We start from the raw sequence: 14,394 nt of genomic DNA, 5'->3' as shown, positions 1-14,394 counted from the left end.
CAGATCCTACCTTCTCCGGCTGGGTTCAAACTGATGCGGTGCGGGAACCACAACGATTCCTGTACGGTTCCCACACCGCACCAGTATCGCAGGCAGTTCACGCTGTGCTCTGCAAACCTCTGCGGGTGTCAATATAAAGTTAAAGAGGAAGTAAACCCTGATGAGTTTACTTCCTCTTTCATTCTTGGAAATGCCGCGCTCAGTGCGCCTGCGCACCGCTGTCTACGGTGCATTCGCCGTAGACAGCGGTGCCCGTTTTTGGGCAAATATCTCCTAAACCATATAGGTTTAAGAGATATTGCTTGGATCTACAGGTAAGCCTTAATCTAGGCTTACCTGTTGGTCAAAGTGGTTTGTAAGGGTTTACAACCACTTTAATGACACCCCCAAATCGGTTTGCAGAACACGTTGTGAAATGTGAAATCAGATCTCATGGGTCTGAACACCCATGCAGTCCGATTCCGGTGCGGACAAGAAACGGGTTCTACACGTTTTTGTTGCGGGTCTAGTACAAATGAAACCATACATGATTTATGGCTCGATTCGCACCGCACTGAATTCGCATGTCATTTGTACAGGAATCTGGTGCGATTTCCTGTACAAATGACATGCGATGCGGTAGACCGCATCAGTGTGAACCCGGCCTCCAGTTTTTGCAAATCTCCCCTATGTCTCTTCTGCAATATTTGCCTCCATGCAGTCTTCTAATGAATGTACGCTGAGCTGCGCATGCAGACGTTGATTCTATCACCTGTCTGTAATGACCTCAACAGACAGACAGGGTTAAACATTCATGTGCAAATATCTTATCACTGGAGTCCTGAAAGATGGAAGCTGCCGGTACTTAACCTTTTTAAAATAATATTTTAAGGAGGAGTTGATCTTTTAAACTTTTTTTTTCGAAGGCATTTTCCCAATGATTTCTTTTTCTTTTATTCAGCATGAGAAATACACCAGCCAACTTCAGATGAATTTAAAGACTTCGGTGAATATGAGGACAGAACAGCTTAAAGAACAACCTTCTCACGTAGACTCGTCGCCAGGGAAACAGGAAAAGGTGGAGAAGAAACCCCCCAGTGGTATGTGTTAACTCCTTCGCCGCCATTGCTTTCTCCTATTTATTTGTTTTCCCTTTGCTGCGATTATTTGCATGTACTGTTCTGGCGGCCTTCTATGGGAATCTGCTTTTGCTTTGAACTCCCAATGTTCCTGTTTTGTGTAAACCTGACACAGCGTTGTATACACAGGCCTGAAACACCAGGGTTCTGTTATGGAGAATTTTGTATTGGGCCTCCGCCAGTAAAATTATGCCATGTAATTAGAAGTCACTTTTCAGTACCGGTGTTACCACATCATAGCGCCAGGGCTTGTGAAGCTCCTGATTAGAATACCATACTAAACAAAGTTTTTTTTTTTTTTTTTTTGTCGTCTTAGCTGATAATTGGATTTGTTTTTTTTTTTTTTTTACAGAGCCCTCAATCTATCGCACACCGCTCTATGGTCAGCCATCTTGGTGGGGAGATGAGGATGCAAATAACATGCATGAAAAACATGAGGGGAGGAGGCCGGAAGACCATTTTTCAGGTAAGTAAGCGTTATCTCTTGTAGTTGGCCCATTAGAAAATTTGCTAAGGCGCAAAGGGGATTGGTATACGCTAAATCAGTGTTTCTCAACTCCGGTCCTCAAGGCGCCCCAACAGGTCATGTTTTCAGGCTTACCATTATTTTTCATAGGTGATTTGATCAGTTTCACTGCCTTTAGTATTTACCACAGCCCTTTGATCTGAGGGAAATCCTGGAAACATGAGCAGTTGGGGCGCCTTGAGGACCGGAGTTGAGAAACACTGCCCTAAATAATCTAAAGTCTATAAGAAAAGGATATTCATAAATATGATATCAAAGTCCCATCAGGTGTGACTACAGGCAATAGGGTCTATAGCAGCGGTCCCCAACCTTTTTGTCACAAGTGACCATGCTCGAGAGAATGGTGGTTGTGGTGGATGGGATATTCACAGTCTTGTCCTCAGCCCCTTTCACACCACAGTCCCCGCCTTTATATTTGTGTCCACAGCCCCCCTTTACATTATAGTGCCCCTTTATGGCGCAGTACACTTTACATTAATGTAACCGGGATTGCTCTGTAAAGGGGGCAATGTCATGTAACGGGTGCACTGTGATATAAAGGAGACTGCTCTGTAAAGGGGGCACTGTGATATAAAGAGAACTGCGCTGTAAAGGGGGCACTTTAATGTAAAGGGGGCACTGTGATATAAATGGGACTGCACTGTAAAAGTGCAGTCCCCTTTACATTACAGTGCCCCCTTTACATCAGTTCCCCTTTACATCAGTTCCCCTTTACATTACAGTGCCCCTGCTGTCTGCCCCCTCCCCTTCTTTCCTCTCTAACATCAATCCTTGCCTCCCCTGCTCAGGATTCCTACCTGCAGGGCACAGGCTGTTAACAGCTTGTGTGTCCTCTCCCAGATCCTCTGCCCGCCAGCCCAGCTGAGGAGCTCTCCATTTTAATCTGAGATGGAAGAGGACAGATGGGCATGGCCGCACAGCAGGAGGTGAGCGGCGACCACGGTTTGTGGTAGCCCTGTGCAGACTGCAGTCTTCACTCATCTCCTGCTGTGGGGCCCTGTCGGCAACAAGCCACGGACCTGCCACGGACGGTCCATGGCCCGAGGGTTGCGGACCCCTGGTCTGTAGAGTCCATCCACTAGGGCAAGCTTAGAGCAGAATCACAGATCAGAAGCTGGCTCCTCTGACATGTAGGAAACTGTAAGGGATAGAAAAAGCACCTCTAATGCCGCGTATAAACGATCAGACTATCCGGCGGATAACCCACCGGACTTTGCACCGGAGGTCCGCTGGACTTTCCAAACGAGCGGACTTGCCCACATACGACGATCCGCCGGACTATGGCGGGGGTCCGCCGGACTTTTGAAATGAACGGACCCGCTTACACATGGATTAAAGCCGGATCATTATGAACGTGGCTCCAGGTAGACTGGACTAGTGCAGGAAATCAATGTCGCTGCCTCCATCGGCGAGATTGACACCTCGCTAGCCCCGTCACCTGGTATGGATTTAAAGGGGAACCCCTACGCCTTAAAAAAAAAAAAAAAAAGCAAGCAGCGTGGGGGTCCCCCCAAAGTCCATAACAGACCCTTATCCGAGCACGCAGCTCGGCCGTTCAGGAAAGGGGGTGGGGGCAAGCGAGTGCCCCCCCTCCTGAGCCGTACCAGGCCGCTTTCCCTCAACATGGGGGGTGCTTTGGGGAAGGGGTGCCCTGCGGCCCCCCCACCCCAAAGCACCTTGTCCCCATGTTGATGAGAACAAGGGCCTCTTCCCGACAACCCTGGCCATTGATTGTCGGGGTTTGCGGGCGGGGGGATTATCAGAATCCGGGAGCCCCCCTACCCATTCACCTGGGGGAAAAAAGTGTTAATAAAAAAACACAACACAGGTTTTTAAAATACTTTATTAGACAGCTCCGGGGGTATTCTTACGTTTTAGGGGGTCTTTTCACTACACTACAGACATGGCAGCTGACTGTGACTGTTTACCACTACTTTAATACTTGGGTTTATTTTATTACACAAGTTTAAGTTTGGCTTGTTACTGCATACATTTTTTTTTGCTTTTTTTAAACTGCAGAACGACCAAAGGGAATACCTCCACATGAAGACGAAATGAATTGTAATGTGGGATACAGAGACCCTTCAGACCAATCGCTCTATTCATTTAGGAGAGAGCCAAGCTATTTTGAAATTCCCACAAAGGACTTCCAGCAACCAGACAAAACACCAGAGGCCCAAGTCCATGAAATCCCGACCAAGGACACCGATACTGTGACCCCTCCAGTTATGCAGAGCCACGCCTCTTTTACCATTGAGTTTGACGATTGTCGGCCAGGGAAAATAAAGATTAAAGACCATGTCACAAAGTTCTCCTTGAGACAGAGGAAAGCAGGGAAGGAAACCACTCCAACAGAGATGATGTCTGTAGAAAGTAAAGTGGCTGATTGGTTGGTTCAAAATGACCCAAGCTTAATTAGAAGGCCATCGCCCGGAGAAGATGTATATAGCACCAAGAGTGACCTTCCCATCCACAACAGAACGCTCAAAGGTAAGCCAGGCATAAAGCAGGACTTGGTTATTTTTTTTGTCAGAATCTCATGTATGGAAACTGTAGAGCTTGTGTTGCCCATAGGAACCAACTAATGCCAGTTTTCTAGTTCAGACTACAGGGGCTAAGGCTGGCCATAGATGAAGCAATTTTTTTTCGGAAAGAAAATCATTCCATTTCCCCATCAACACAGTCAGTATTGATGAGGGAATCCCTCCTGCGGAGCCATTGTGTTCTCTTGGCAGGGGGAGTCGTCCCCACTGGGAGAACACAGTGATTACTGCTAGCGGCTATAATAGCCACTAGCAATGGTTGAATGGAAAATCCGACAGGTTCGTTGTACCCAAGTTGATCAACTTGATTTGAATCTCTGCCTGTTCATGCTGAATCATCTGAGATTTGAACCATGTATGGCCAGCTTAAAGAGGGCCTGCACCCTCTTGAGGAAGACCCCCGTCTCTCCACCCCTCCTCTGCAGGAATAGGGCATTTTTTTTTTTTTTTTTATGAAAGTCCACCCCGCCTCCCCATGCACCTCCACTCACCTTAGGCAAATGACGCGCACACTGCTCGCCATGCCTCCCGGGTTATGTATGTCACATATCCCAGGAGAGATAGCCTTGCATTGAAGAACAGGAGGAGGGGGTGTGAGCACGTCATCGAGAGGCCCGCTTGCTGAACCCAGACATGGCGGCACGGGAGCGGAGCTGTGGTCAGGCATGAGATGATCCCAGCGAATCAATCCTGGATGCACTGGATGGGTGAATATCTGAAATGTGCAGATATCACCATTAGGTAACAGGGCAAAAAAAACAAAAAACGGGGAGGTCGGCTGGAGTTCCTCTTTAAAGAAACATTTAAGCGTCCCAGTGTGTCAAACATTTTGGAATAGGAAGTTGCATGCATTTCTCCTTAGGCTACATTTCTCAGGGCTGCTTTCATGAAATGGCAGATCCATAAGCAGCTAAGTTACCAGTAGAGCAGTTCGCCCTGTACATGGTTGCCAACCAATTGGAAATGTTTAGAGCACACATACAGTATGCAGTTAAATTAGTATGCAATGTTACTGGACAGTCTCAACTTAAAGTGGATCTTCACTGTATCTGAGCACCACAAGCCAAAAACACTATGGGCCGTTTCACACATGCGGACCGTTCAGATCCTCCTGTCGGTTTTTCAGGCAGACCTGAACGGATGCTCCATACATCTCTATGGATGGACTGATGTCAGCGCTGACATTCGCCCAATCCACTCTGCTAAATCCAGACGGATGTAAACCCTATTTTCTATCTGTTTATCGGATGAAAATGGACAGGTGGTCCATTTTCATCCAATCCCCCCCATAGAGGAGAGGGGAGATCTGACAGGTCTGTTTCTGCACAGTGTGCAGAGACGGACTTGTCATCAGCCAGCTCTACGGGGATCAACGGAGCGATCCCTGCTGAGCAGGCGGATGTCTGAAAACAGATCCACACATGTGAAAGGGGCCCATTTCATTTATTTTTAATATTCAAGGAAAACGCCCCCATCCATCCATGTCTCCATGCTTTATTTTGTTGAGAAATCACTTTCCCACCTTCCCCTTGCATTTCTGGCTATGGCCATTTTGAGAAAGGGCAAATGATTCATGTAGCATTTACTTCCTGAAACTTTTAGATTGTAAGCTCTAACGAGCAGGACCCTCTGATTCCTGCTGTATTTAATTGTATTTTAACTGTGTACTGTCTGTCCTCATATTATAAAGTGCTGCGCAATCTGTTGGTGCTATATATTTCCCAGCATGCTTTTCCAGGCTGCTCAGTCCCTAACACATAGCTAAATGACTACTTTCACCAATGTTAAAGTATAACTAAAGGAAAACTTTTTTTTTTTTTTTGTGGGTAGAGTGCAGAGGGATTAGAATGCTTGACAGTTTTTTTTTTTTTTTTTTTTTTATTGCTGTCTGATTCACCCTCTCTATTTTTCCTGTTTACCATTTATCATTGAAAGTAAAAACAAAAGGAAAATCACAAATTTAGGGTTGTCCCCAAAAAAGTAATAAAGCGGAATTCTTCCATTGGGGACACTAGTGCTAAGGACCTGGGGTGCCCCCAAGGAATTCCCTTTAATTGACAAGGATTTCCTCTCACTTCCTATTTGGCTATGAGACAGGAAGTGAAGGGAAATCTCCACAATGGGACAGCGATGGCAAAAAAAAAAAAATATATATATATATATGGCAGGGGTTATAATCCTTCCTTACTCTTTTCAAAACGAAAAAAAAAAAAGTTTTTCCTTTATTTCTACTTCAAGGCTTCCTATCTGTAGAAAAACAATCAGAAAAAACACCAGCTGTCATTTATTTTCTCATTTATCGTGAAGAGCAAAGTGCAGCAAGCAGGTGCAGTAGACCTTTTTTATTAGACTTAAACAAAATATCAATTAATAGGTGAGTAAGGCGGGTGCTTCCACTGATTGTGGAGTTATTGGTCAGACTCAACAGGGGTGCATGTCGGTCTACTGCAGGGGTCCTTAGCTGAAGATCACTAGTAATAGACAGGCTCTATTGGTGACAGTAGGGCATTCATACGAAGATATTTTAGGTTATATATAGTTACATAGTTAGTAAGGTTGAATAAAGACACCAGTCCATCCAGTTCAACCTGAGTGTCTACCATTATCCCTATCCCTGTACATTTCACTAAGATACCCATATAGCGCCATCAATTTACACATACATTGCACACTCACATCTGTCCCTACCATCAAGGAGGCTACAATCCAAGGTCCCCAACCCACATTCATATACTAGGGGCAATTTTGGACAGAAGCCAATTAACCTACCAGCATGTCTTTGGAGTGTGGGAGGAAACCGGAGTACCCGGAGGAAACCCACACAGGCACAAGGAGAACATGCAAACTCCAGGCAGGTAGTTTCATGGTTGGGATCTGAACCAGCGACACTTTTTACTGCTAGGTGAGAGTGCTAACTTCTATACCACTGTGCCACCCATAACGATCATAGGTAAGGCATAAAAAACACCTGTGCACCTTAACATGATGGGTACAAAGAGTTCAAAGCGTTAAATGTTGTTTTTACCATTTAGCTTTTTCAAAAACGAATATTCTAGCCATAGTTTTCCAGCTAAAAACTATTTGTTTTGCTGTAGGTAACCGACATGAAGATGGTACACAAAGCGATTCAGAGGATCAACCTGTAGCAGTCCCTGAAAAAGAGTCTGTACCTACCCCAGTTGATCAGGGAAGACTTCAGCGTCAGATTAAACGGGATCCAGAAGAGCTGTTACACAACCAGCAGGCATTTGTTATAGAATTCTTTGACGATGATGCCCCACGAAAAAAGAGGTCTCAGTCCTTCACACACAGTGCGAATGGTTCTCAAACTGATGCCGACTCCAAGGGCAAAAATGATAAACGGAAAGCAACTTTACCGCCAGAGAAGCCAAATATAAATGGGACATCGCCACCACCATCCCTTACCAAACCCCTGACAAACTCCTCCTTTCCTCAAAGATCCAACTCCTTCAGAAGAGAAAAGACTGATGACCGAATAAATACTTCCACCCCTATAACAGCAAAGCCTCCTTCGAAAAACTTTGGAAGCATTGGCAAGAAATCCAAGTTGGCTCAAGAATTTGCCAGTGAGCTCCTGCGTGAAGAAGCAGCAGAAGCAGCCAGAAAGACAGTTGAACCACCTACGAGCCTACCTTTGTTATCTGGGATTATGCAACAAATTACCAACCCAATGGAGTCTACCACTGTTGTACCTTCTTTGCCTCCAGCACCTGATAACAATCCTGTGCGAGTCAAGAAGAATGAAGAAGAGGACAGCTTGAGTGATGCTGGGACATATACAATCGAAACCGAGAATCAAGATAAAGAGGTTGAAGAGGCACGGAGAAGAATTGATGAGGTACAGCTGTGAGCTGCTGGTATAGGGCCTGTGTTGACGGGCTTTGGGCTTGTGTCGATCAGAAAAGGTAGCTTGCTTTCAGATGCATTCTGCTTGAATTTGACATCAGTTTGAGGCACATTTGAGATCGTTGAGGCTAGATGAACACTGTGCAGGGAAGCTGCGGGTGCAGGAATCGCACCCGATACCAAAACACGCTGCTCTGTAGAGATACACAGGGCTACCATTCATTCTTAATGGCACCCCCACGCATCTCAACCTGCAGCATGTTTGTGTGTTGTGCGGGAAATGCAAACAATGCGGCTGCATTTTTAAAGTGGTGCAAGCAGCGTGGCCCACAGCTTAGTGTGAAAGGGGTCTTATTGATGGATCATTTTTTCTTTTGAAGATTTTTAAAAGAACCAAGATTTGCCCACTTGTATAGGTTTTCTTTATTGTCAACCAGAACATGCAAGATCACAGTTTTCCGTACAATTGGCTATGTCTACACTATCAACACTATCTTTAGATCTTAAAGCGGAGTTCCAACAAAAGTGGAGCTTCTGCTCATTGTACTCCTCCCCCCTTCCTGTGCCACATTTGACACCTATTGGGGGGGGGGGGGGGGGTCGCAGCATACCTGTCTTTTTTTTTTTTTTTCACAGGTATGCTTTCCCCTCTTCCAGGGGCCTCAGCCATTGCGTATTGACGCCACGGCTGGGGCTCCCTCCTCCTCCTCCCCCTGTCGCCGGGCCAGTAGGAGAAAGGAGTGGAGCCTCGCGCATGCGCAGTAGGGTTTCCAGCGTGAAGCCGAAAGGCTATACTGCCAATTTCCCTTACTTGCAATGGAGGCAGCATGCACCCGACAGCTGATGGAAACATCAGCTGCAGTGCCAACATCACTGGACTCCAGGACAGGTAAATGTACAATTATTAAAAGTCAGCAGCTGCAGTATGTGCAGCTGCTGACTTTTAAATTTTGCAGTGGTGGGCGGACCTCCGCTTTAACCACTTCAGCCCCGGAAGATTTTTCCCCCTTCCTGACCAGAGCACTTTTTGCAATTTGGCAGTGCGTCACTTTAACTGACAATTACGTGGTCATGCAATTCTGTATCCAAACAAAATTTGCGTCCTTTTTTTTCCACAAATAGGGCTTTTTTTTCGTGGTATTTAATCACCTCTGCGTTTTTTTGTTTTTTGTGCTATAAACAATAAATATCCCCCAAATAAAACAAAAAAAAACTCATTTATTCATCAGTTTAGGCCAATATATATTCTTCTACATATTTTTGATAAAAAAAAAAAAAAAAAAAAAAACGCAATAGGCGTATATTGATTGGTTTCCGCAAAAGTTGTAGTGTCTACAAACTATGGGAAAAATGTATGGCATTTTTTAGATTTTATTTTACTATTAATTAACTATTGATTTTTAGTAGTACTGCGACATTGCGACGGACAGAGCGGACACTTGATGCTTTTTTGGGACCATTGACATTTATACAGTGATCAGTGCTATAAGTATGCACTAATTGCTGTGTAAATGTCACTGGCAGGGTAGGGGTAAACACTAGGGGGCGATCAAGGGATTGTGTGTTCCCTCAGTGTGTTCTAACTGTATGGGTATGGGATTGACTAGGAGAGAAGACGTATTGTTTTTCCTACTTAGTAGGAACAAATGATATGTCTCCTCTTCTCTGACAGCACAGGGACACACAAATCCATATGCTGGAGCTCATGCACACAATCGTGCCCGCTGGCTATGCGCATCGGGTCCCCTACCGTTCAGCGCCCTCTCTTGGCCACTAAAGGGAATGATGTACCCATACAGAATTTTGCCCAGGGGAGCCAATCTGCCGCAGTAAACCGGTGTGAGTCGGTCGGGAGCCGAGTCTGCTTCTGTAAAGAGCCAGTCAACCCAAAATTGTTTGAAGTTTGGGTGACTGCTGTAGGTTTAGGACATCTACTGAATTTTGTTAATCTCTGAATTCTCCTAATAAAATTTCTAAAAATGAGTTCCCAGCTCTGCTCACTTGGCCTTCCCATTATAAAAAGGTTTCCTTTGTTTAGCTGGAATCCACATTAAAACCCAGTTGTAGATTGAATAAATTAGAAACCTATAAACTTGGGCTGCATGAAAACAGTAAGTAAGTATTGATCATCGACCATTGTACTGTTTGTTCTTTTCAAATCCCTCTCACCACAATTAAAACCTCAAATGCGGAATTAGCAGATGCAGCTAATGACTGCTGAGCTTGGTATGAAAGTCGAGGTCTATACAACACACCTCCCTGCTTAGTCATAGCTACAGCACTAATGCGGTGATGGGAAAGGCGGGGGGGGGGGTTAGATCATTGTATACAAACCTCTACGTTCTCGTCAAATTTGTTTATTATTAAAAAAAAAAAAAAAAAAAATAAGATTGACAAATTGAGAACATATAGGATGGTGGTAGAATATTCAAATAGTAATACAGCTAATCGTATCAATTTATGAACAGGATGAGTACATAAAAATGTAACGAGTAGAGCAACTAATAAACCAATAAAGTATTAAAATGAAAGCATTAGAACATTTCATCAGAAGGAAAAAAGTAAGCTAATGTCTATTGGTTCCTTTTGCATGAGCAGTAATAAGGAGATAAATCTAATAGGTATATATTAAAAACAAAAGATATAATGTGTTTATAAGTACCACATAATATAAAAAAAAAGGTAAAAAAAACAAAACATAGGAGTAGATGGAGAGAAGAGGGTAGAAAAAAGGAGGGGGGTTTACAAGTGGTGATGCGATCCCAAATGAATAGAAAGTCAGTCAAGGCAAATAGGGTAACATTACCAAGGCAATAATAGGGTCTCATCAAAATCTGGATGTAAACAATGCCTAATGCAAGGAAGCCAGAGTTTCTCAAATTGTCCAATCTCTTTTGATTGCTTCCATATTAGCGTGGATACAAGCTTTTATTAGTTCTCTGTATGGTTTTAGCTAGAATTAAATGTTTTGTTTTCCATGCCTTGGCAATGGTTTGTTTTGCGGCTGTTAGGAGCCGTAAAAGAAGGTGGAAATTGTGTGATCCCATCAGGTTCAGGTAAAAGAAGGTGGAAATTGTGTGATCCCATCAGGTTCAGGTAAAAGAAGGTGGAAATTGATTGTGTGATCCCATCAGGTTTCAGGTTTAATGGGGCTGTAGGAGGATTGGGCTATATAGTGTATTAAAGATTTTGGAGGCTAAGTCAAAAACTGCCTTCCAAAATTTTTGGGCATTTGGTCAATCCCACCAAATATGAAGTTGAGTGCCAGACTCTGAACAGCCGCAAAAACAAGCTCCAGGGTAATTGGAACCATATTTCGATATTCTAGTGAGGACCAAATACCAACGGGTTAGCACCTTAAAGTTAGTTTCCACAGCAACAACATTAGAAGAAGCAGACTTGGTGGCAGACCTTTTCAACATGGAGGAACCCTTGAAATAGTTCTCCAGTCTCAGGGAACCCTTGCTAAAAAAATAAGAAATCTACAACTCCTGATACATTAGTGTGATGGTCAGTGGGAAGAATGGTCCTTCCACTTGTGGTCATTGGGAAGAATTATCTCCTTACAGATAGCTAAAAAGATCAATGGTGTCAGTGGGAACTTATCTGAGAGGCAGAAATTGCCAATGCTGAAGGAACCCTAGTTGAGAATCGCTGTGATAGACAATTCAGTGGCATTAAATGAGCGATTATGGTCTGGTTCCCATTTGGAGACATACGACGGGGACCAATGTTAGTACTAGCTATGATTTGCTTATAGAGAAGCGAAAGGAGTCCTCTAGCATGAGGGTCAGAAATACATATGCATTCAAAACACGACATCTGGAAAAGTTGGGAGTTGGAATAGAGATAAGGTTGGAAAACATTTTTGATTTGCAAATATCAGAACAGTTCTGATTTAGGATGTCCAAATATATCACATGAAGTAGGAAAATAATTTATGGAGAAGTCAGATACCAAATTATATAAATAGGATAAATTAGCTGCATTCCATACTTTGAAAGATTTATGAGCGATCCAGGCTGGGTAAAAAGTGGGTTTTTTAACAAAAGAAAGAAGTGGTACATGAGGAGATGTTCTGAAGTTTTGAATCTGTCCCATATGGATAAAGAATGTTTTGTGATAAGATTGTAAATAGTACAATCAGTTTGTCTTAACTGTAACATGTTAGATACTGAAAAAGGTCACAGTCAATGGACTCAATTGTTACCCATAAAGGAATTACTTTGATTGCATGGCATTTTGGTAAACGTGCAAGGTGTGCAGCATGATGGTAAGCAGAAAGATTTTGGAGACTTAAACCTCCGCGGCATTGTGGGAGACAGAGTGAATTTAGAGGTTCAAGGTTTCATTTAACCCAGATAAAGGAGATAATTCTGCACAGTATAAGCTGTAAAAAAATTAGATGGAACTGGGATGGGCAAGACTCTAAAAAGATAAAAACTTTGGCAATATAGCCATCTTAATTACATAGATTTTGCCTATCCAGGGTAGAGGGATAGGAGGACCATTGTGATAATTCATTAACCTGTTTTAGTAATGGAAGGAAGTTAGCTGAGTATAAGTCGGTTATTGTAGGAGTGAGTTGTATTCCTAGGTATGGAAGTCTATGCGATGGCCAAGAGAAGGGAAGAGAATCTTTAACAACCAATGGCATTATTAGTTGATATGGAGCATGTCAGTCACCTGCATAGCATCCTTGTTTGACCCTCCCCTGCCCCTCTCCATCACATTAGATGAGTGATGGAAAGAACTAAGGGAAAAGAGAAACCTTGGAATACTAGTCAGTACCAGTTTGCAAAAGTGTATTTGGTTTGGAAGAATAAATCACCTCTAACGTTGGGTGTCCTTCTTGTGTGGATGTTACTGCATTATATAAAACTATTATGCCGCGTACACACGACCGGACTTAGGTCCGACGGAGTTCTGACGGAGTTCTGACGGAGTTCCGACTGACTTTCCGAATGAACGGACTTGGCCACACACAATCACACCAATGTCCGACGGATTTCAATGTGATGACGTACGACTGGACTAGAATAAGGAAGTTCATAGCCAGTAGCCAATAGCTGCCCTCGGTTCGGTTTTTGTCCGTCGGACTAGCATACACACGAGCGGATTTCTCGGTAGGAACTGGGTCCGGCAGAGTTCTGGTGGAAAAATTTGAAACCTGTTCCATTTCTAAAGTCTGTCAGACTTTTGCAAATCAAAAGTCCGCTGCAGCCCACACTCGATCGAATGGTCTGCCGGAATTGTTCCGTCAGACTTTTGATGTTGAAAAGTCTGGTTGTGTGTACGGGGCATTAGAATAGTTTTTAAATTTTAGAATGGAGTGCCTCGAGACTGTTCAAAATTTTTACAGGGCGCCTCGAAATTGTCCATAAGTTTTAAAGGGTGCTTCGACTGAAAAAAGGTGGAGAAACACTGATCTAGACCAGCATCAGAATTTTCTGCTGGGGCAACTTTGAGTTGTAAAAAACAGTAACATAATATTCACTTATGCCGCGTACACACGATCGGACTTTCCGCCAACAAAACCGTGGATTTTTGTTCGAAGGTTGTTGGCTCAAACTTGTCTTACATACACACGGTCACACAAATGTTGGCCAACAATTCCGAATGTGGGAACGTGATGAAGTACAAGGTGTACAATCAGCCAAGAAAAAGTTCAATAGCCAGTGCGGCTCCTTCTGCTTGATTCAGAGCATGCATGAACTTTTGTGAGACGGACTTGTATACACGCGATCGGACTTTCCGGCACCAAAGTTTTGTTGGCGGAAAATTTGAGAACCTGTTAAGAAACATTTGTTGGTGGAAAGTCCGACAGCAAATGTTCGATGGAGCAGACACGCGGTCAGACTTTCCGACAACAAGCTCACATCCAACATTTCCCCTCGGAAAATCCAACCGTGTGTACTGTTTTCATGCAGCCTGAGTTTATTGGTCATGTGTTTTTTTTTTTTCAGAGCACAATTGGCCTTTAATCTTGCATTGCCGGTAATGTTGAATTACGAAGACTCTTTCACTAGATTGTAGGCTGTGGTGTGCTCTAATTATGATTCCTTGGGGCAGATATATTGGTTCATTAAAGGTCTAGAAATATCCACGTCTCAAAAAACCATATCGTGCAACAAACTCAACACAAAAGGGACTTTCAAGGCTTTCAAACATCTCAGTATTACCAATATATCATTGATTATTTTGTATTTGAGCGTAGAATATTTGCATTTCTCAAACTCCTGCAAATTTGTTTCCTTGCATACACCTTGCAAGAGGCTAACAATTTAAAACTTTGCAACCAGATCTTCTGTGGTTGCTCTGTGTATGCACTTCCTTAAAC

The 14,394-nt window shown here is 43.6% G+C and overlaps 1 protein-coding gene across 4 annotated transcripts in view; it reads left to right on the top strand.

The window, feature by feature from the left end:
- Window positions 1-14,394, top strand: part of CEP170B (centrosomal protein 170B) — a 160,564-nt gene that overhangs the window by 76,465 nt on the left and 69,705 nt on the right. For all 4 annotated transcript variants that reach the window (XM_077464499.1, XM_077464498.1, XM_077464497.1 and 1 more), the window contains exons 6-9: window positions 941-1,079; window positions 1,471-1,584; window positions 3,664-4,134; window positions 7,283-8,046. In XM_077464499.1, the coding sequence (XP_077320625.1) occupies window positions 941-1,079; window positions 1,471-1,584; window positions 3,664-4,134; window positions 7,283-8,046 (1,488 nt within the window). The remainder of the gene's footprint in view (window positions 1-940; window positions 1,080-1,470; window positions 1,585-3,663; window positions 4,135-7,282; window positions 8,047-14,394) is intronic.

The sequence above is a fragment of the Lithobates pipiens genome, unplaced genomic scaffold (genome assembly GCF_037356315.1).
Source record: "Lithobates pipiens isolate NorthernLeopardFrog02 unplaced genomic scaffold, aLitPip1_a1.2 Scaffold_30, whole genome shotgun sequence".
In the NCBI taxonomy this organism is placed as follows: domain Eukaryota; kingdom Metazoa; phylum Chordata; class Amphibia; order Anura; family Ranidae; genus Lithobates; species Lithobates pipiens.
This window is presented reverse-complemented; position numbering and strand designations above follow the sequence as displayed.